Source organism: Gastrolobium bilobum, unplaced genomic scaffold, assembly GCF_033153095.1.
Source record: "Gastrolobium bilobum isolate Gb01-03AN ecotype WA unplaced genomic scaffold, APGP_CSIRO_Gbil_v1 utg4923, whole genome shotgun sequence".
Classification (NCBI taxonomy): Eukaryota; Viridiplantae; Streptophyta; class Magnoliopsida; order Fabales; family Fabaceae; genus Gastrolobium; species Gastrolobium bilobum.
In genome coordinates this window covers 352,601-373,929 of record NW_026898411.1, presented here as the reverse complement: position 1 = coordinate 373,929, position 21,329 = coordinate 352,601, and the positions used below count along the sequence as shown (strand labels likewise).

The 21,329-nt window shown below is 33.7% G+C and overlaps 4 protein-coding genes across 6 annotated transcripts; 2 read left to right on the top strand and 2 right to left on the bottom strand.

Annotated features, from left to right (window-relative positions):
• The first annotated feature begins 5,403 nt into the window (after positions 1-5,403).
• LOC133315929 (probable protein phosphatase 2C 49) lies at positions 5,404-8,112 on the top strand. Of its 2 annotated transcripts, none has more exons than XM_061517612.1 (4): positions 5,404-5,720; positions 6,554-6,742; positions 6,819-7,054; positions 7,274-8,112. In XM_061517612.1, exons 1-4 carry the CDS (start codon positions 5,541-5,543, stop codon positions 7,848-7,850), a joined length of 1,182 nt encoding a protein of 393 aa, XP_061373596.1. In that variant the 5' UTR covers positions 5,404-5,540; the 3' UTR covers positions 7,851-8,112. The 2 variants fall into 2 exon arrangements, with proteins under 2 accessions (XP_061373596.1, XP_061373595.1); XM_061517611.1 differs by having other exon boundaries at positions 6,545-6,742.
• Positions 8,113-8,450: 338 nt separating this feature from the next.
• Positions 8,451-12,567, bottom strand: LOC133315964 (uncharacterized). The gene is made up of 7 exons (XM_061517652.1): positions 12,267-12,567; positions 11,828-11,927; positions 11,244-11,334; positions 11,094-11,151; positions 9,588-9,636; positions 8,938-8,985; positions 8,451-8,667 (listed from the first exon to the last, which is right to left on the bottom strand). Exons 1-7 carry the CDS (start codon positions 12,494-12,496, stop codon positions 8,593-8,595), a joined length of 651 nt encoding a protein of 216 aa, XP_061373636.1. The 5' UTR covers positions 12,497-12,567; the 3' UTR covers positions 8,451-8,592.
• Positions 12,568-14,097: 1,530 nt separating this feature from the next.
• LOC133315946 (uncharacterized) lies at positions 14,098-18,224 on the top strand. 2 transcript variants are annotated; one of them, XM_061517634.1, is made up of 8 exons: positions 14,098-14,563; positions 16,152-16,185; positions 16,362-16,598; positions 16,931-17,020; positions 17,357-17,422; positions 17,518-17,592; positions 17,679-17,726; positions 17,817-18,224. In XM_061517634.1, the coding sequence occupies exons 1-8, from the start codon at positions 14,214-14,216 to the stop codon at positions 17,949-17,951; spliced, it is 1,035 nt and encodes a 344-aa protein (XP_061373618.1). In that variant the 5' UTR covers positions 14,098-14,213; the 3' UTR covers positions 17,952-18,224. The 2 variants fall into 2 exon arrangements, with proteins under 2 accessions (XP_061373618.1, XP_061373617.1); XM_061517633.1 differs by having other exon boundaries at positions 17,501-17,592.
• Positions 18,225-18,568: 344 nt separating this feature from the next.
• LOC133315971 (peroxidase 5-like) lies at positions 18,569-19,667 on the bottom strand. The gene is made up of 2 exons (XM_061517660.1): positions 19,446-19,667; positions 18,569-19,342 (listed from the first exon to the last, which is right to left on the bottom strand). The coding sequence occupies exons 1-2, from the start codon at positions 19,665-19,667 to the stop codon at positions 18,569-18,571; spliced, it is 996 nt and encodes a 331-aa protein (XP_061373644.1).
• Positions 19,668-21,329: the final 1,662 nt, after the last annotated feature.

Sequence of the window (21,329 nt, the reverse complement as noted above, 5' to 3'; positions counted from 1 at the left end):
TTATCGGAAAACTAATTAATAGTATTTGCTAAGTGTTATTTTTGAGTGAGGAGTATTTTTTTAATATAAGATAACCTGATATTATTATCTTCTTATATTCAGAGAGATATTATAATTTCTTTTATATAATAAAAATCTTTTTTGATTTTGTCTGTGATTTTTCTCAATTAGATTTTTTACATAAATCTTGTATATCATTTCAATTGATGTATTTGTACGTTTTGACTTATTAACTGATTGAATTAAGATAAAGTTAATTCATATTATTGGTGTCTAGAAAAGTGATTCAAATTTAATGGTTATTTAATTAATTATCGTTTCGAAGCACATAAAAACTCCCACTAGATTTATATTTATCTAGTCAATTCATATATATATTTTTGGTAAAATTCTCTCAACTCTATTTTAATTATATGATACTATGTTACCTAACGGCATTGTGTAGTACCATCCAAGTAATAATCTTAAATATTAATATTAATATTTCTCATATTATAAAAAATAAAATTATCTTCTATAAAACAAACCTCGATCCTTAATATATCTTATATGAAAAAGGAACCAACATCGAGGAGAGCGCATTCAATACTTTGGGCTTTTATATTGGAGATCCTTTGAGATTAAAAGAAAGTATTAACGACAAAGTGGTGAATCACCAAACTGCAAAACTATGATGGACCACCAAAAAATAAATAAATTGGTTTTGATAGATTTTTAGAACAAAATATCGATCATATAGCTCGACTATTACATTCCATTTTGTATACGTGTGTCGAGGGTTAATGTTCAATTCATATAAACTACAAAACAAAGTAAAATCACTACGAATGACACCGCAAGGAATAAAAAAAAAAAGTTTTAGTAAACTCAAGCCTTTTACACTGCTAGTTAATTGGTTTATATTTTTATAGACAGTAATGTCACGACTGTTTATTAAATGCAAATTGTAATTTTTATTTTTTGCTCATGTGTTGGTTAACTCTCGCGTTGATAAAACTTAGGTTGCAGTGAAAATAATCAATTCTATTTTTGTTTACAACCTCTTATAACTATATCTTAACTGTTAATTTTCGCCAATTAATGATTACTATTTTCACAAATCAAACTTATTAATTAATTATTAATTCACAATAAATGATAACCATTGATTGACGAAAATCAACAGTTACGATATGGTTATAAATGAAAATAGGATATAAATATAACGTTTCTCCTTCAACAAATATAAAGAGCTTCTGATCATTCTTGTGAATATGCGTTAATTGCTTCAAAATATTCACATTTTCAACTATCGATCATCCATTGACCACATTTTTGGCATGCTCTCCTTCTCTCTTGGGATATTGATCAAATGGTAAGAGAGATAGAGAGCTTATGACATGATCCGATGGTAAGTGTTATGAAATCCCGCTGGCTCAACTCGATCGGGTCGATTCAGAACTCGGTGAATTAGTTATTGGACTGGTTCAAGTCAAGTATTGAATCGGTCATGCATTAGATCTGGTCAAAATCAGTGACCCGATCAGGTCATGCATTTTTATAATAATACAAACAAAAAAACCAAAATTATTTTATCTTTTCAGAAAAAATGTAGAACTCATTTTAAAATTTTTTGTGATTTTATTTGCTAGTAGTATACTCTTCTACAATGACCTCACATTTTAGCTTCCAATATTGAAACAATTTGCGGAACAATAAATTAAGAGAATGTGACATATGTCATTTTAATGTAGATGAATTTGAAAAATATGAATTCATATCATCTGGCCTTTTGAATGTCATTGAGAAATATGTTTATGTGAATTCTGAGTTCCAATTTAAATTGATACAGTAATAACGTGCATTTTCAATTATTTGTACTTTATCAACTTGTAAAAATGTGATTGAATAATTTTTTTGCTTATTTAGTGAACCTTGTTTAACTTATTTTAAATATGGAGAATATAATTAAACTTATATGTTCATGTTTATATATATTTATATATATCCGGGTCAACCAGTCTCATCAGTGATCCAGTACCCCCGACCGGGTCGATGCTTGGGTCGGGTTTAATAACACTAGTTTGATCATTTGAATTTTAAAGGTTTTTTTTTTCATTTTAAACTATTTTTTAACAGAAAAATATTTCTGCATTTAATGCAGATAAGTTATCTGCATTTATTTCCAAAATGACATCGTTTTGTGATTGAAATATTAGAAAATTATAATTATAAAGACTATAATAACCCTGGAATAAATTAAAATTACAAAAATACCATGATTTCCGTCCGAAAACGACGTCGTATTGGGCTTACTGCAGATAACTTATATGCAGTAACTGCAGAAAAAGCTAACCATTTTTTTAATGTTATAAATACAAATAGGGTTTAGTGTTTGTCCTCTTAAAGGACATAGAGTTATGTTATTTTAAGTAAGAGAAAAACACAAGCAATGAAAATCATGGGAGAGAAAGTAGGTGATATTTTTTAAAATTTAAAATTTAAATAAAAAAAATACTAGGTTGTATCTTTCTCTCGCTTAAAATGATACAATTATATATCCTTTTAAAAGAATAAATATTTTCCCATACAAATATTATTTTTAAGGGTTTATTATTTCTCCATCAATATGAGATACCCAAAACTATATCGTTTTGAGAGTTGAAGTAATTAATTAAAGATAATTTAGAAATTTTATTTATTTCTTGTTATATGAATTTTATAAAAAATATCATTTATTAATTATTTTAACCCAAAATGACGTAGTTTTGAAATTGATTGAGTTAACTTTATCTCATGTTAACGGGAAAATGATAAACCCTATTTTTAGACACTAATCATACTTAGAAGGTGTATGGTGAGAAAATGTGATAATGGTTGATTTATTTGAACTAGCATTACAGAGCACTTTATTCGCTTGTAATAGCTAGTGATTGAACCATATGCTTGAAAATAATAGTGCGCGTTCTTTGACGGTTCTAGAAAAGGTAGTTATACGGTAAGAAGTAAGGACAAGGTCAAACAATTTATTGCTTAAACACTTGTGCCTTGGTGAACTTAAATTCAACTAACTTGGTAACAATCCTATTTCCTAAATGACTGGTGGTGTATACTACATATAAATTTTGGCTGTAAGAAAAAAAGAAGAAGATAATTTGAATATATATTTCTATTTTATATTTTTTCTTGTAAATATTTGGTTTATTTTAATTATTATTAATGTGCAGTATACGAGCACCAATACAAGATTTGGCTTTTGAGAAGTAATGAAACTATTTTTTTTTGGTGAAACCTAAATTCCTTTAAAATCAAATCATCCAGGCATTAATTGCATCCTGTATTAAAATTTAAAACAACTAACTTAATAAATTTAAAATAAAATCTTACCCGTTGAGAAAAGTATTTTTAAAATACCGTAAAATTTAGGGAAAGCTGTGGGCGTTAGGAGCAAAAACCTGTTTATGATAATCAACCAAATTACCAATTGAAAGCGTGAATGAGTCTCTAAGAACAACGATAAGTGGATTAGCTACTTGGACCACCAAACCTACTTTTCCAAACATTATTTATAATATTTTTGTCCTCCAAAAATTGTGTGTACCGTAGAGGGCGAGGTTGCTTCGTGAATCACAATTGATCCATTTGTTGTGATTACTTACCAGTTAACCATCTTTCTATAACGAAAGGGCAGCAGACAGGTGTCAAGTTCATGGCTTAAAGGGAACGAGTGTCCTTCTAATTTATATAATTATTGAGAACCTAATATTGATATGGCATGCTCTCATCATGTAAGATCAACTCAAGTTTAAGACTTTATTTTTCACCCTCCTTTTGGTATAGCAAGTTGAAGACTTTACGAGATATTCACATATGCCAAACGCCAAGTACTCAGCTATCCAACCACGTTTTCAGGACGAACGAAAATGACAACTCTCATTGTGGGATGAAAAGGTCGAAATAGCTGTTTCAATTCAACACGCTTTGTTTTCTCCACTATTCCTTTATTAACACAAATTTTTAATATATATATTTGAACCGCGATTGAATTTTGTTTTTTACAAAATAATGAAAGAAAGAGTTACATATAACATAGCCTATATATATATTATAAATCTAATTAATTATGATAAGTATGATTGAACCAATCATTTTGATATTACATCTTAAATACCATTTACTAACAGTCAAACTTGTTCATAGAAAATTAGAAAAGGAGAGAAGGAAGGTGGTGTTTAGTTTATCTATTGTTTTAATTTTTATTTGACATACTGTTATTAATAATTTATATCATCTTATTTATTTTTAAAAATTTATAAACAATGATAAAGCTAATGAAATGAATATATAATATGAGTTTGATATTTGTCATTTTAAATGACATAAATTATGTCATTTTAAGAGAGGAATAGACACAAAGAAAAAAAAATCATTGGAGAGAAAGTGGGTGTTTTTTTTTATATTAATTTAAATTTTAAATAAAAAAATTTATTTTGTGTCTATTTCTTTATTAAAATGACATAACTTTATGTCATTTAAAATGACAAATACTTTTTCCATATAATATTTTATAATCATACACCAAAACATATCGATTAAAATAATAATAAAAAATTAAACTAACTACTAGCATAATTCGAAAGAAAATGGTTTTTCAAATTAAAAAGTAACACTTTTTTTGTTGAGGAAAGATAAGAAAAAGTGAAGAAAAATAGCCAAATTAATGTTAAGAGTAGTAAATTAACCAGGTGAAGGCATGCTCTCAGCTCGTGAATAGGTCAGATCACAAGTTAATAATTATATTCATAACAGGTAATAAATTTGGTCATGTTAACACATTTAAACACAAATTTAATTTTTTAAAATCGACTTGATGCGTTAACATCCGTAGTTAATGTTAAAAATTAAAAGTGTGTTTAAAAAAGTTTAATTTAAACTTTCATAATTTAGTATTAACGTGACAATAAAATACTTTAAATTACGTTTCCAAATAAAAGAATTAAATATAGAATGTGCGCGTGACTAAAGCGATGTCATACATCACCAACGCGTCACCACGTATGAACACGAGAAGACAGTTAAAATACCGGGTCGGCGGTGAGCGAAATTCCCATGTTAACCCTGACCCAACTGTAACCAACCGTAAAGTCAAACCTGACAGCTTGTACATGTAAGGGCATTTTCCGTCTTTTCAAGGTAGCAACCCTCCAACACTTCAAAGGTCATGCGTCAACCTGAAAAACAGTCACGTGTCGGTGAAGCCAAGATACAACGCGTGCAGCGCAAACGCCTCCCCAGAATCCTATGGTGGGTAGAAGTGCACGTGTCCGTCATCTGGAAAAGTTTACCGGTAGCCGCCGGTAGCCTACCGGAGCCTCTTATATTGCGTTTCAACACAAACGTTTCAGAAGTTTTTTCGATCAGAAATCCCAACAGAAACTGCGAGAGAATTCCCAAGAAAGCCGTTAAAAATCAAATCTTTTTAGAATATAACACAGCATTCAGCTCTGTAAAACGTTGAATTTCGAGAAGAAGGAGAAGATTAGAAGAAGAAGCATAGAAACATGGTGGCTGAAGCAGAGGTTGTGTGTCAACAAAGCGTGGGTGTGTTGGATGTGAAGTATTTTCCAAACAAAGGGAGCAATATTCACGAGATCGGAGATGCAGATGCAATCTCGCCTCCGAGTTTTGAACGAGTTCGTGCTTCTGAATCAGTCTATGCTGAGTTACTCACTTCACAAGAAGTCAGTTTTTTCATACCCCCCCTTTTTATATTTTCTTGTGATTTTGTGGGTTTCTGTTGTTGGATGACATATATGGTAATAGAAATGATGGGTTTATTTCCATTCGCTTGTTTAATCATGTCGGATCGACGACCCAACAAAACAAAAGTAAAAAAAAAATGAAAACTTTTGGATCAGGAATCAGCTGAGATATTGAGCTTTGGTGAAGATACCTGAATTATGTGAATTTCGTTTAGATTACTTCCTTGTGCTACTTGTTTAATTTAGGAACATATATTTAGTTTAAGCTCTTATTTATGATGATCCCAATTGTTTATTAGCAACAAGTAAATCTCTCTCTGTCCATTTGAAATTGAATTTATTTGTTGAGAGAGACACTCAGACACGTGTAGGATGGATTTTATAGGAGTTCATGCCCAAAATGATAACATAGCTGCTCGCTAATGGGTTGAGGAACAAATCCTCCAGGAAAATGTTCGTAATTTTGCATTAGATTTTCAAAATTGTGAGAATCATATGATTATTAGCTTGTTGACTTCTTCGATGAGATCATGAGCAGTTAAAATATTTTTAATGATCCATGCTTACAAAATTAACTTCTCTGTAATGTGACCCAAGAACCTAAGGACACGCATCTACCTCCTTTTGACAGATATATATATATATATATATATATATATATATATATATATATATATATATATATATATATTCCATTTAACACTATTTGTGGTTTGGAGCGTGATTGTTTCTATGCTATGAACAAGTTACGCAAAATTCTAATTCTCAATTTACTGATTTGCATGTAATTATTCTCTGTGTAGGATGTTAAGCCTGCAGACAGAATCTCAGATGCTGCTCTTGAATCTGTGGTTCTGCAATTTGTCCCATGCATCCGTTCTGGTAGTTTTTCTGACATTGGGCCACGAAGATACATGGAAGATGAACATATAAGGATAGATGATTTGTCTTCTTATTTGGGATCACCATACAACTTTCCTAAGCCCAGTGCCTTTTATGGGGTAATTAACTTTTCACCTTGGTCCCTTGATTTTGTTTGGTCTTATTCTAAATCTAATTGAGCTTTTAATCTCTCAGGTGTTTGATGGTCATGGAGGACCTGAAGCTGCAGCTTATGTAAGAAAAAACGTGATAAAATTCTTCTTTGAGGATGTCAATTTCCCCCAGACATCTGAAGTTGATAATGTATTTTTACAAGAGTTAGAGAATTCCCTCAGAAAGGCATTTCTTTTGGCTGACTCAGCTTTGGCCGATGATTGCAGTGTCAATACTTCATCAGGAACTACGGCCCTTACTGCTTTGATATTTGGAAGGTATACATTCTTGGTTCTCCTTTATTTGCACAACTTTAATAATATCTTTAATAGCTTATGTTTATCTATTTTTATTTTTTACTTGATATATAACATATGCAGTTTTTCTTTTTAATCAAATCCAGTTTCTTATGCATGATTGGGGTGTTCTCTCTCATTGATTTAATATTTATGGTCCTTGTATGTTGGGTTTGCTGATTTCTAATATGCTTCTTTCAGGCTTCTAATGGTGGCCAATGCGGGTGACTGCCGAGCAGTTCTGTGTCGTAAAGGAGAGGCCATTGACATGTCTAAAGATCACAGGCCTATTTATCCATCAGAGCGTAGGAGAGTTGAAGAATTGGGGGCTTACATAGATGATGGTTATCTCAATGGGGTTTTATCCGTTACTCGAGCACTAGGGGACTGGGACATGAAGTTACCTAAGGGTGCTCCTTCACCTTTGATTGCGGAACCTGAGTTCCAGCAAGTGATTCTAACAGAGGATGATGAATTCCTCATCATAGGATGCGATGGAATCTGGGATGTAATGTCAAGTCAGCATGCTGTTAGCCTTGTACGCAGAGGCCTAAGACGGCACGATGACCCGGAGAAGTGTGCTAGGGACCTGGTTATGGAGGCATTACGCCTTAACACATTTGACAATCTCACAGTGATCATTGTATCCTTCTCTTCACTTGACCACATGGAGCCAGAGTCATCCCCACCTCGCCAACGGAAATTGAGATGCTGTAGCCTCTCTGCAGAGGCTCTTTGTAGCTTGAGGAGCTTGTTGGAAGGCAGTGCTAGCAACTGAATGTATATATACAGTTCATCAATTAAAAGTGTTGTTGTAGTACTGATCATTTAATGCTGTTTTTGGCTGCTTCAGTTTAGTTAAAACATTGGAAAAAGCAGTCATCATTTTTTACGTTCCGGTTGATGTACATAACCCGGGTTAGAGGATGGCGGTGTAGATATGTAATATTGTTTTATTATCATTTTGTACTATAGTCGATTTTTTTTTCCACGATGAACGCCATACTCATGTCACATTCTTGTGTGTCAATAAAATTTTGTTTGGAATATCTTAATTTCTGTTGCGTTATCTTACTGCAATTGTATGATAGGAGGGGATGAAGGCTATCTACATTTTTGCATGGACATGACGTGCAATTAGTCTGACTATAGGACTCATTTTTCTCGTTCTTGAAGTTGTTTGACAACTTTTACTTGGTGAAATCTAGATCTAAAAATGTGAGTGGTACAAAAATAATCCTAGGCCTTGAAGGGTTGCTGACCCTGATCGGGGTATCTAACATGTCTGATGCCTTTTATTTTGCATTATGACCGTCAGTGTTATGAGGAATTTAGACTTTAGAGTGGGACAACCATCCATGCAACCAAAACTGGCATGATAACCGTCCCCCATTTTTTGAGAGATTCAATCAATGTTTGACAAAATAAGATCGTCATAGAAAAAAAAAATCATGTATTCATAATTTTAGATGTGTAGTCCCGTTCTAAAAAATCAGGACAATTGTAATAAAATCAAAGATTTAGTAGCTTTTTGCGAAGGTAGCAAATCTTTCCAAACCACGTTGAAGTAAACTTTCAAGAAAGGGTTTCAGCGCCTGCAAATTATGTCATGGAGGGGGAAAAAACATCAGAAAGGGTTATAAAGTCGTATCAAAGGTGCGAATATTCGCATATAGAATCTTACTATAACTGGGTGAAAAGCCGAGAAAAAGTAACAAACTAGGAAAACGTCCTCCAGTTGTCTTACTTTTTTTTCCCATACCCTAATTCTCCTAGCAATAAATAAAAATTGGAAATTCTTTTACAGCTTTTGTCCACTTTAATTATTATAACTTTACCCAATTTTTTAAGGTCAGATTACTCACCGATGCCACTGGAACCAAAAGTTGAGGAACCTCATATGAGACTGTCATCTGTAACGGACCAAAATGCAGTAGTTAGTGCTTCTCTAACTTAGGTGGAAAAAATGGAGAAAAAAACTTCGTCTAGGATGACATTCAAGTTCTCGTAATAAAAGCGTGGAAAAAAATGCTGATGGGACAGATACGAAACTATTTTCAGGAAATTATTGCACAGTATGCACACATGTAGTGCACTGGACCGATAGATATTGGCAATTAGTTGGACCAATGGGGATATACAGCCAGTTTGACGAATACTGCATTATGAAACTTATAATTGATACTGGTGCACCCAAAGATTTTCATAAATTTGAAGTATGGGATATAAGTATAATGAGGCTCTGCAAATACCCATACAGGCAACATTGGTGGATAAAAGTTTCACATTGTTATAAACATAATATGGGAAAATATTTTCTCATGTAATAGGAGAATTGTTTTCTCCTATCAGCGACCCTTCGATTTGCGTGTAGCAATTTTGTTTTGTTTTGAATAGATGTGGACCCAAACAAAATGTGACTATAATTTGAGAAAATTTTCCTCTACTGCATGAGAAAATTGAAACCCATATAATATTAGGTAAAACATGCAAAAAATTGTATAAAAGGCCTTACTTCTACTACACATGATGAAGGACCTTTTGGATAGAATCGCACAGCACCTCTGCCACATGAGAAATCAAGCAATTAAAAAGTCTTAAAAGTTCTGAATAATCATCCACGCAACACTCTGTCTATAACAGTCATATCATTAATTTTGTTTTAATGACACAAATGGAAATTAGATAAAGGCTAGTGCTAAACATGGTTATGCAGCATGTGTTTTTTAACCACTATTTATTTGGCTTGAACAAGATACAACTAGGAATTCTTTAATCATGATTGAAGCATTGCATTTCACAGACATTGTAGAGTCAGCTAACAGACAGCCAGTCCAGGCACAGGCGACCATGACAATACTATCATAGATTTATCTAATGTCTTAATGCAGAAATATAACATGCATGACACAGATAAAGAAAAATAAAGGGCAAAGGCTCCTCAACTTATGAGGGTAGGGATGAGGGTTAATTGTACGTTGTCTTACCTTTATATTTTTGTAAAGAGGCTGTTTCCTAAACTCAAACCCATGATCTTTCGGTCACAAGGAGCAACCTTATTGCTGCTCCAAGGCTCGCGCTCATTACTAACCAAACTAGAGAAAGGAAAATGCTAACCTAATTAGAGAATTTTACTGCTATAAAGGTTGAGGGGCCTTTTATTCCCTTAAATTACATGAGACCATGCAATATTTATAACATAGAACCCACAAGTTTCAGGTCGGACTCTAGGACTTGAAAGTTGAAACCTTAGAGTATTCATTCTTTAGGCATAAAAGCTGGATATCGGCATTCCTTACCAGCAAAATATTATTATAGAACCTGCTAAGGAGTAAGGTGCTAATTTCCTAGGAAATATATCATAATAAACTAATTTTAAGTGATCTTTATAGCTGAATTTAATACACAAATACTAAATCTTCAGCTTTATAACTTAGGGGCACATGCGTGAGGTAGGATTTACCTTCCCTTCCTTTTTCGGTACTCATATATAAGAATAATAGCATAAATACTACATCATAAAGTAAATTCTGCAATATAAGCATTAGCAAGGGTTACTTAATAGTTAATACTATGTTTGGGAAACAAAACCAAACAAAGAAAAAGGTGAGGCATGACAATAATACTATGCATGTGCCATTCATTCATGTCTGAATCTGTTGTCAATTCCTCTCCTCTCTTTTTCTATCATCTTTTCATTTTCCAAACAAAGGTTAGTGGTACAAATAAGATTTTTTTTTATTCTTTTACTTTTCTATATCACTTCAGCACATCATCAAGTATTTCAAGTTCACGTCTTGTAGTTGGTCAAATATGATGGTTCACTATTGCGAAACTACAATAATGCTTGGACAGTTCAACATAATATAAAGGACAGCCAGTAAACAAATGTGCAACTGAACTTTTCTTTGCAATCTTACATTTCAAATGTCTCTCTACAATGAAGAACTACCGAAATTTCCACAAAAGAGGCAATCAATCACGTTATATTCATTTATCAGAAAATGTCCTTGTATGTTACCTGTTGGGAAGACCTTCCAGAGATCGCCAGTGGATTTTCTGATTTGGAGTGGGCTGCACGAGGGTCATATAACATGAATAAAAAATACCAACTGTAAAGAGCATATATTGAAAATAAGCTACAATATTAGGTTGGAGATCTTTTCCTGCATATTACGAGCAAGCCAAGAGAATTCAATATCACGACCAAATGCCTTATACTTCAAGGACCATCGTGACAGGTCAGGTTTGTCTGGCAATATCTGTGAAATGGATCCAAAATTTGCATTAAAAAAATACTTTATGATTTTATTTGAATGGAAATCACAGGGTTTCAATATTCCTACTGAAACATTTAGATCCAAAGCAAGATAATACCTTATGCTGATCCTAATGTTACCTCTCCTACTTGGCAACAAGGCAGAGAACAACAGATTTCAATCAAATACTATGTTTGATTTAGCAAAGAAAAAGAAGCAAAAGCTATATCTTCTCTGTTACATTTAGCAGACAATAATTTCTGATTCTGACAATGCCTTTCAATTTATTAGGTTCCAGAATATACTTAAATTTTTTATGCTGCTAAGGAAAATATGAGGACATGTTATAGGTCATGTACACCACTCAATATTGGCTAACTTGAGATATTTCCTCATCAATGTAGTTAATCTAAAGTAACAGCAAAACAAAACCCCGATTATGGTAACTAGGAAAATTGATACTTAGAATTGAAGGTGAGAAAGACATAAAATGCACCTTAACAGAGGAAATAAAGGGCATCCAATTCGGGATGGCTTCGCGATCAGAATAACAAGTATAAGCGACAGAGACCGGCACATCAATCTCCATCTTAACCCTGCAGTCATCGATGGTTAAGCTTTAAGAACCCAGACACAAGTGCTAACAACTAACACGAATTGAAAAAATGTACAACGTTAATAACATGACATTGTCCGCTAATTCAACAAAGAACAAAATGGCAAAACCACCCAACATAACACCTTGGCTTAAGAATCAAAGACATGTTCAATCAAGTCTTATAAGGGCTTGGGGGGGGTTAAACTAGAGAATTATGAAATTACTGTAAATGAATCATAGAGAATGTCAAATTCTCACTAAATTGGACTTTTTTAAGAAACTGATTTAATAGAAAGTAGTGAGTGAAAAGTGAAAAGTGAAAAAAGAAAGGAGTTACGTGCAATCCTGCCACTCCATGACGGGGGAATAGTAGCGCTTGAAGCCATGGAAGGTTGGGGTTCGCTTAGAAGAAGAAGTGTTGTATCTGCGACAGTGAGGGAGCTTGAAGAAGAAGTGATTGGAAGATAGCGGAAGATTGGCGGAAAATGTGGTTCTAGTTGAAGACGACAAGTGGGTCAAAGACGGTGTTGTTGAAACAAAACATATCACAGTTGCAGTTGCAGACATGTTCCAATCTCTCTGAATTGAGACTTCTCTGGCTCTGCTGCACCTCCCTCTCTCTCCTCTCTCTGAGTTGTGAGTTGTGACCGTGACAATGACAATCATGTAACAATAATAATAATAATAATCCCACGCTCATGTGCTAGTGTTGCCGTGGTGTACGATGGATCCACACCCACTGAATTTTCAAATTAAATCTTGGGCTTTATAACGTGCTAAATGCACACTATGGCCCAAACCAAGCTTGCTAAATATTATATTATACCCACTGAATTTACAAATTCAATCTTGGGCTTTGTAACGTTGCTAAATGCAGTTCATGGCCCGAACCAAACCTGCTAAATGTTATATTATATAATAAAGCCTTGACAACTGTATTAATAAAAAATGGATGATGTTGTACAGGTCTTGTAATTCAGTGGCACTAATTATGTTTAAATTCATCAGACTATTTTGCTTGCTTACATTTTTTCTTCCGACATTAATTTTTAAACCACCTCCGTAACAAAAAAGAAGAAGAAGAAAAGGAGTACAGTTAATGTTTTAGAAAAATGTTATGTCAATAAAAAAAGAGCAGTCTCAATTAATTCGAATAGTTACTCTAACTAATAATTTATATAATATATTTTCCTTATATAAGATCACTAATACAAGCTGTTAATAATTAATGATCATTATTCATATACGTTAGAAGAGTTGTTAATGCGTACATTTACTATGAGAGACATTAAGCAATATAAACTCACATCCCAGCGCTTTATTTCCTGGTTTTGGGGAGAATTACATTTTCTCCAATTTCTCTCATGTTAGTGACTCAAAACATAAGTGGGTCTCACCTTAAATTTTTTTTTTTCTTTCCACTATTTACTGGGACCCACTTATACAATGTGTCACTAACATGAAAAAAAATTTCTCCTTTAAAAAGAGAAAATGTTTTCCCTTCAAACAATGGAGAAAAAAGTGGCCCAAGACTACCAAAATTTAGTGGTACTGTTTGAAAATATGACACATAGATGAAAATATAAAATTAAATAAAGGAGTAAAGTAATTTTCTTTTGGAAAAAATGTGTGTTTTTAATTTTAAAGGATCTAAAGTTGTGTTATTTCAAGAGAAAAAAAGAGATAGATAAAGGAGGAGAGAGGATTGACAAAAAAAAATAATGGTGTGGATCTCATCTCTTTGTGAGAGTAAAATAATATAAGTTGTGTCATTTAAAAGGATAAACAATTTTTCCTTATTATTTTTTTTTTTTTGTGAAAATAGAAAAGAAGACCACTGAATTTTGGTGTTCCCGGTACACCACCGAAACATTTTACAAACAATGAAGCAACTCACTAACAATGCTGAAGCAAAGGTAAGACTTTCGTACCGTGGCGTCAAATTAGATGTGTCATCTAATAACTAGAATTGGAATTTACCAACAAAATATTGCTTCCCCATGGATGTCAGTCTCATCCTCTAGTAAGTTGTAACCAGTTTTCAAAGTTGAACCTGAAAGTTCCCAAACCAGACAGTCAAAGTCAAAAGTCAAAACTACCTTTCCCCTATGAAAATTATAAAACCCTTCACCCACTAGTAGTGTAACCTCTTAAACCAAAGCAAATTCCAGAGCTTCTTAGTCTACTGTGGTTCTCCCTTTTGCACTCTCTTAAGTTCACCAATTATATTATGCATAAAGAAGAGGCCACTGCCTAGCGGTTAAATTTGGATAAGCAACTGTCAATGGCATTGGAGGTAGAGTGGTACGATTTGGTGTGTTTTGGCATTGTTGGTGTGGCCTTAGTTGGTGCCTTATGGGTGCTGTGGATGAAAGAAAGAGCCTCCCAAAGCAATTTTGGCATATTGGATGAGAATCTTCTGGTGGCTGGACCAGACAATGGAATGGCAGTGAATGTGCTTATTCACAGAGCCATTGGTCATGTAAGCACCTCTCAACTTTGGACCAGCTGTTGGCGAGGAGTGCACCCTTTGTGGCTCTTGGCTACGCGTTTCCTTTCCTTTGTGATCATGGCAGTGTTATTAGCATTGGATGTTCTTGCTTACGATCCAAGCATCTTTCTTTACTACACGGAGTATGTTCTTTCCTTCCAATTTCTACATTCTAATTAACAAACTTTTGGAAATCCCTTCCTGTCATGTCCAATATGGATGATATACACAGATAATCTCAAACTAACTTTTTGTTATAGAACTAATAATTTCTTTTGAAAAGATTGTTCCAATTATGTTTAAACTTTTGAAATTCCCTTTGTGTCGTGTCCAATATAGATATCAATGTCACAGGATATAACATTTCTCATGTATTCATTTATAATTAAGTAATCGGAAGAGTTTATAATTATAATATTAAAGTTATATTTTTTTTTAATATTATAAATATATAATTCGCAGTCACAAATAGTATAGGGTTTGGTGTTTGTCATTTTAAATGATATAAATTATGTCATTTTAGGAGAGAGATAGACACAGAAAAATGAAAATAATAAGAGAGAGAAAATAGATGATTTTTTTAATTTAAAATTTAAATAAATTTTTTTTTCTATGTCTGTCTCTCTTAAAATGACATAACTTTATGTCATTTAAAATGACAAACATTTTTCCCAATATTATATCCTTCGACATTATAATTGTATTTTCCGACAAAAAAATAAAATAAAATAAAAATTTCAATGTCAATTGTTTTACTTGTAATTGTTTTAGGGAGAGGTTATCTTTACAACCTAAATCATTTACAAACTCTTACAATCATATTTTAATCGTTAATTTTCGCCGATCAACGGTTGTTATTTATTGTGAATTAATAATTAATTAATAAATTTGATTTATAAAAATCTTAACCGTTGATTGACGGAAATCAACGATTAAGATATAATTGCAAGAAGTTATAAACAAAAATAGGTTACGAATATAAACTACCCGTTTTAGGGGGAAAAAAAAATACACTTGCAACATAGGAGTCTACGAAACAGTTGTCTGGGGTCAACGGTTAATGTTATTGTTCTTTGTTTCAGAAGGCCCTCCCTTTGATCTCTAGCCCCTTGATATTTCTTCAAAGTTTGTCTAGTCTTCTACAGTTCAACCTCCACCAATCAACACCCTGTTCAAGTGTCTTAGTGAATCCCATGATCTATTTCGTTTTGTGATACTGGGGTATCTCAAAAAAGCCTCTGACTTTATTCACAAATGTCAGATGGTGAAGACAGTGAGGGCTATAGGTACTGGCTTCGATGGCAAGTGCCTGTCTGTGCTTTGATCCTCATTGTCTCGGTCATAATAGCTTTGATGCACATACTAAAGGCCAAAGCAGAGTCCTTGAGTTACAATCACCTGTGGATTCCTCGTTGGAGAAATCTCAATCCAGTGTGGCTTCTCTCATATAGAGCTTTCGCATTCCTTTGCTTGGCTCGCATCCATTTTGATATTATTGCCTTGGATGGAGTTTTTTCTTTCTATTTTTATACCCAGTAAGATGAATATATGATATATCTATTAACTATGTGATCTTGTTTCCTAGCGTGGAAAACTATGGAATATGGAACTTAATAGCATGCCAATTATCTTATGACTATGTAATTTGAACTTCAACTTATTCTTTGGCACTTGCATGATTCTTGTTCGTTGACCACTGAGACCATTTAATCGTATTGCATTTATTTGCAGGTGGACATTCACATTGGTTATGATATATTTTGCTGTAAGTCAAGCACGTCCATCTCATTTTTTTTTTGAATTAGGATCTAAGATACATTGAAAAATCATGTGTTCTAGGGAATTGGGAGTTATGACCAATGCAGTACAAGGTGTATAAAACAGTTCTTGTTTTTAGATAATTAGCACCTACTTTGCATTTATATTGTTTCTTATATGCAGTTGGGGACCATAGTATCTGCTTACGGATGTTGGCAGTTCTTAAACAAAACTCCGTTTGAAAATGGAGAAATGGCTGAGTTTCTGAGAAGGGATTTGGAAGAGAGTATGTCTCCAAACTCAATTGCATATAAAGGGAAAGAAACCAAAGGTTCCATCAAGTTGAAAAGCCGATATGTTGAAGAGGAGTTTAAACAAGGGGCAGGTTTCTGGGGTTACCTTATGCAAATTATCTATCAGGTTGGTCAAACCCACATTAGATTCAAACCCACTGATATTCATATTGAAATATACCAGATCAGTTTTACCCCATGTTTATGCATATTTTTTGGGCCTCAATATGTAAGCTACACTGCTTTCAATTAGTTGACTTATCTTTGGCTATGTATCACTGTTGATTGAAATTGTAAACACAGAACTAGTTATTACAAAGTAAGAATGTAAGATGATTCCTTTAGGTGTATGGTAAGCATTTTGGCATGTATTTCTTTTCCTTCTTCCTTTTTGTGTGTTTATTTTTTTTCTAATTTGTCATCAATATTCCAGTTGAACTAATATTCTGCATTTAACAGACGAGCGCAGGGGCTGTCGTCCTAACAGACATTGTGTTTTGGTGTGTTATTGTTCCCTTCTTATCTATTTCTCATTTCAAGCTAAACATGGTAAGTGTAACCCTTCTATAAACAGCCTTTTATTGTTGCCAGTGCACACTTTCCTTTTATATTCCCCTTGTTTCTCTGCAAACAAGTACTAGATTTGCCTCCTTAAGCTGATAGCTAAATCCTTTTGTAGTTTTTACTATTGATTGATTGACTCATGAGTCACATGCTGATTTATCTAGTCTTTGTATATTTCAGTTCCACCCATGTTGGTTCTTCTTATATCACTCAAACAAAGCCTTAGCAATTTGCCTATACTTATGAACAATCGATTATATGATAACTGATCTTTCGAAGTAATGATACCTTCATTGATTTTTGTTGGTCTGCACTTGGCAGTTGATGGGATGCATGCATACCTTGAACGCAGTTTTTCTTCTTTTGGATACAGCTTTGAATAATCTTGTAAGTAACACAGCACAGTAATTAAACTAAGCACACAGTTATGCAATTGTGGTTAGAATTTGCCGTATTCTTTTTCAGCCTTTTCCTTGGTTTAGACTCGCATATTTTGTGCTCTGGAGCTGTGGCTACATAATTTTCCAATGGGTCATTCACGCCTGTGGTTTTACATGGTGAGATATAAATGTATTTTTCATATTCTTTGCATTATCAGCTAAAAGCTTTCTTCATTTTAAGGATCTCTTCTTCCTCTTAACAGGTGGCCATATCCATTTCTCGAGCTAAATACCCCTTGGGCTCCTGTCTGGTAAAATACCACAACACTATAAATGTTATGTCTTCTTCAACTTGCTTTCTATACCAAAAGCTTATTTTCAACAATGCATCTGCTTTATAGGTATCTTTGCTTGGCGGTAATTCACATACCCTGCTATGGCATTTATTCATTAACAGTGAAAGCAAAAAATACGATTCTTCACAAACTGTTCCCTCGTGCACTCTTGAGGTCGTACTAGTTTGGTTGAAAACTTGAAATGGCAGAAAACTAGGAATGGCTTGTTCACATCTCTTGGAAAACAGAAATTTTGGTTCACACACGTTTTTCCCCTGAAAAAAGGTTATTGCAAATGCTTGAAGTTGGACTTAGTACTACAGGAAATTTTTTTGAATGAATTGTAATATCTTGTAAAATGAGAAAATAGTTTTGGAAGAGTTGCTATTGACAAATGGCTGTGCCAAGACACTCCCCAATTTGCCATGTGGTTACTTTCATCGATGTTTCATTTTTCATAATTTTAATATTTTGCACAAGCATTTCTTCCCTTTCTTTTTTGCCATGTCATTTTGAAGAGGTCAATTGAATAAGTAATCAATCAGAAACCAAATCTGTTAGCACTAACCTTTTAAAGGATCCAAAGTAATCAAACTACTTATTTTCTTACTTTTCTTTGCACTTGATTACACAATTACACTTGAACTGGCCAAGGGTATAAACGGCCATACCCAAAGCTAAAAGAATGATTCAAAACAAAAAGGTCAAAGAATGAACCAATCACATTTTTGTCCCCCAAAAAAATTGAAAAGGAAAAAACCAAAGCATATCTTTGCACAAATTAGCTTATGATTCTTAGTAGAAAACTGCAGCTGAAGTTAATTAACGACGCTACAAAGCCTCCTAATCTCACCTTCTGATCCTGTCACCACATCTATGGAACCCATGTGCACCATTGCATTAGCAAACTTCACTGCCCAACTTGAACCATGTTTAGCATTACTTAGCACCATTTGCCTTATTGAACTGCTTCCGAGCAAAGTCTGATCTGAGTTCAACAAACCACGGTGGTTCTTCAGTCCCTTATAGTACTTGTTATCCAAACGGTTAGGCGTGTAAGCATCGAGCACCACCGTTGGGTCTGTACTACCACCATTGCTCCGTGGTGGACACTTGGTTTTCAACAATGTAGCAAACGTAGGGTCCATAGAGGGATCTTGAGAAAAAGTGGCATTGAAAGAGTATAAACGGTCAGAGAAGGAGGAACAATGTGATACACCTATAGAATGTGCTCCTGAAAGTGTCACCATTTCTTCTGCTGACAACCCTTTTCGAGCAAAGTAATTTATAAGTTCCTCAGCATTGAATTTTGGTGATGGCAGATTTTGTCCCACTTCGTCGCTAATAGAGATGCGACCATCTCTACGTCCTGCTGGTACTGCATATTTTAAGCCCCCAAGTTTGCTAGCACTATCTCTAGCAGCAAAAGCAACAATATCTGCACATGACACAGTTTCAGGACACACAGCCTCTATTTGGGACTTAGCATCATCAATAACCTCGAAGCCACGTAAGCTTGGGTAGTTGGCAGGGTGGTCTCTCTCAGATTGGTAACCTGGTGTGGATTCTAATAATACAGAACCATCACAGCCCTGGATGAAATGGACACAAACAATTTCAGATTTGTGTACTAATGAAATGATTGTGTTGAATTTAATATAAGTATGGCAGAAATTACTATGGACATGAACTTACCCTCACAAAGCAATCATGAAAATGCATTCTGATTAAGCCACCAGCGATGCCAGGGTTAAGAGAAATGGCTTTGTTTACAGCTCTTCTCACTATTGCTTCTGCAGATGGACATGTAGTTTTGTAGAAATCAACCTTCAAAGATACTGACGCCAATGAGGAATTAACTGAGAGAATTAGAACCAAGCTAGAGAGCATTATACTCATGTCTAGAGTTTTACCCATTGTTATAATTGCTAAAGGCTCAAATCAACATTTGTGTTTGAGTTTTTTATTAGTATGATGCAGAAAAGTAGTGGCTAGTGAGAGGAGAAGGAAGAAAGTGAGTGATATGCAGGTATGTATGAGGTTGCTAAGGTGGAGGTGGAGAAAACTTGGGCTGGGTGAATATAATTTATAGGTTGGGGAATATGAAAAGATCAATGTGAAGGAGGTGAGAGTAGGTCTTACTTTGGAAACCAAAACGTGTGTAGCTGTGGCTTGCAATATTAGATAGTAGTTGAAGCAATGTTTGCCTTTGAATACTTCTTCTGGCTCCTTTATACTGGCTATGAAATGCACTTTGATGCACTTTGATTATGAAATGGCATTTACAACAAATGTAGGACCTGGTAATTGCAAGCCTCTATGCATTGTTGCTGATACGAATAAATCTATTTCTTATGGAAAGAAAAACACTATTTATTTTAGAAAAATTTAAGAAATTTCTTTTAGCTGAAAAACTAAGGAAGCTCTTTATTAGTAATTTAATTGACCTCAAAATAGGTACAGCTATGTACATCAATACCTTTTGAGCAGGTCTGGATAACAGCATTGCAACGAAAGAGCGTTGAAATTTGTTTGGATACTTGAATTAATCAACCAAGGAAATGGTTGATAATTCAGTTGGATGTGATTACCAGTAGTGGCTCAATTTTTCATTTTTAATCTTTGACTTAGACATCTGTTGAGTGTGATGGAATCGAAAATGCCTAACTAATGAAAGCTGATATTCCTATCAACAGAGAGGTGATAGAGATCTCTGATAAAAGATGGATCAAAACCTCCCATCAAGCAAAATGTGCAAAGCAAGAACAGGCAGATTCCGCCCATAAGTTTGGGCACCTTCCTTGACCAGATCGCTATTTCTTCGTCTTAGGGGGCGTTTGATACGTGGTATTTTTCAAAATTTTCGGAAAACTGAATTTTTTTAAATTTTAAATTTTAAATTTTTGGATATTATCATAAACTAAAGGTAAAAATCATATTTCTGAAAATTGAAATTCTCAAATAAAAAAAAAAAAATCTACTCTACTCGGATATTATCGTTTTAACGATTATTTTCAGAGGTAACTTAGTTATCTTCTAGGCTTAAAACTTAATACAAAATTATGGTTTTTTTATTAAAATTAATGACAAATTATTAAAATTCTATTTTTATCTTTTGGAGATGGGGAATTTTTCATTTTGACTTTTATAATCAAATTATTATAATATTTCTTTTCCAAGGTAAAATTGAAATTAAGAAAAAAAAAATACAAAAGTACACCCTTATTCACCTGCTTTAAAGATAATTATATTTTGAAGATATTTTTACATTGAAAAAGAGGAAGGTAAAGGTGCCAACCTTGAGATATTTAGGTCGCCAAGAAATCATTCAAAATAAACCCAACACATTGTGGCGAAAGTTTCCATGAGTGAGATGAAACAGAAATATGGCAATTGATACCATGTAAAAAATCACTTCAACCCAAAACTTTAAGGTGAGGATCTTTTTAATGATTTATATTATTCTCTAACACACCCCTCACACAAGAGCCCTTGAAGTGTGGATATTACACAGACCCAATTTTTGGTTTACCTTCTTTTTGTGCTTTTATTTATTTATTTAATTCTACAAGTGAGGGG

Excerpts from the sequence above, each read along its gene's own strand:
- LOC133315946 (XM_061517634.1), top strand. The coding sequence starts at position 14,214 with ATGGCATTGGAGGTAGAGTGGTACGATTTGGTGTGTTTTGGCATTGTT. Across the intron at positions 14,564-16,151 it reads ATCTTTCTTTACTACACGGA|GTGGACATTCACATTGGTTA; the intron begins GTATGTTCTTTC and ends ATTTATTTGCAG. Across the intron at positions 16,186-16,361 it reads TGGTTATGATATATTTTGCT|TTGGGGACCATAGTATCTGC; the intron begins GTAAGTCAAGCA and ends TCTTATATGCAG.
- LOC133315971 (XM_061517660.1), bottom strand. The coding sequence starts at position 19,667 with ATGGGTAAAACTCTAGACATGAGTATAATGCTCTCTAGCTTGGTTCTA. Across the intron at positions 19,343-19,445 it reads TTCATGATTGCTTTGTGAGG|GGCTGTGATGGTTCTGTATT; the intron begins GTAAGTTCATGT and ends CATTTCATCCAG.
- LOC133315929 (XM_061517611.1), top strand. The coding sequence starts at position 5,541 with ATGGTGGCTGAAGCAGAGGTTGTGTGTCAACAAAGCGTGGGTGTGTTG. Across the intron at positions 6,743-6,818 it reads AGCCCAGTGCCTTTTATGGG|GTGTTTGATGGTCATGGAGG; the intron begins GTAATTAACTTT and ends TTAATCTCTCAG. Across the intron at positions 7,055-7,273 it reads ACTGCTTTGATATTTGGAAG|GCTTCTAATGGTGGCCAATG; the intron begins GTATACATTCTT and ends TGCTTCTTTCAG.
- LOC133315964 (XM_061517652.1), bottom strand. The coding sequence starts at position 12,496 with ATGTCTGCAACTGCAACTGTGATATGTTTTGTTTCAACAACACCGTCT. Across the intron at positions 8,986-9,587 it reads CTTCATCATGTGTAGTAGAA|ATGACAGTCTCATATGAGGT; the intron begins GTAAGGCCTTTT and ends GGTCCGTTACAG. Across the intron at positions 8,668-8,937 it reads TTTTGGTTCCAGTGGCATCG|GCGCTGAAACCCTTTCTTGA; the intron begins GTGAGTAATCTG and ends CATAATTTGCAG.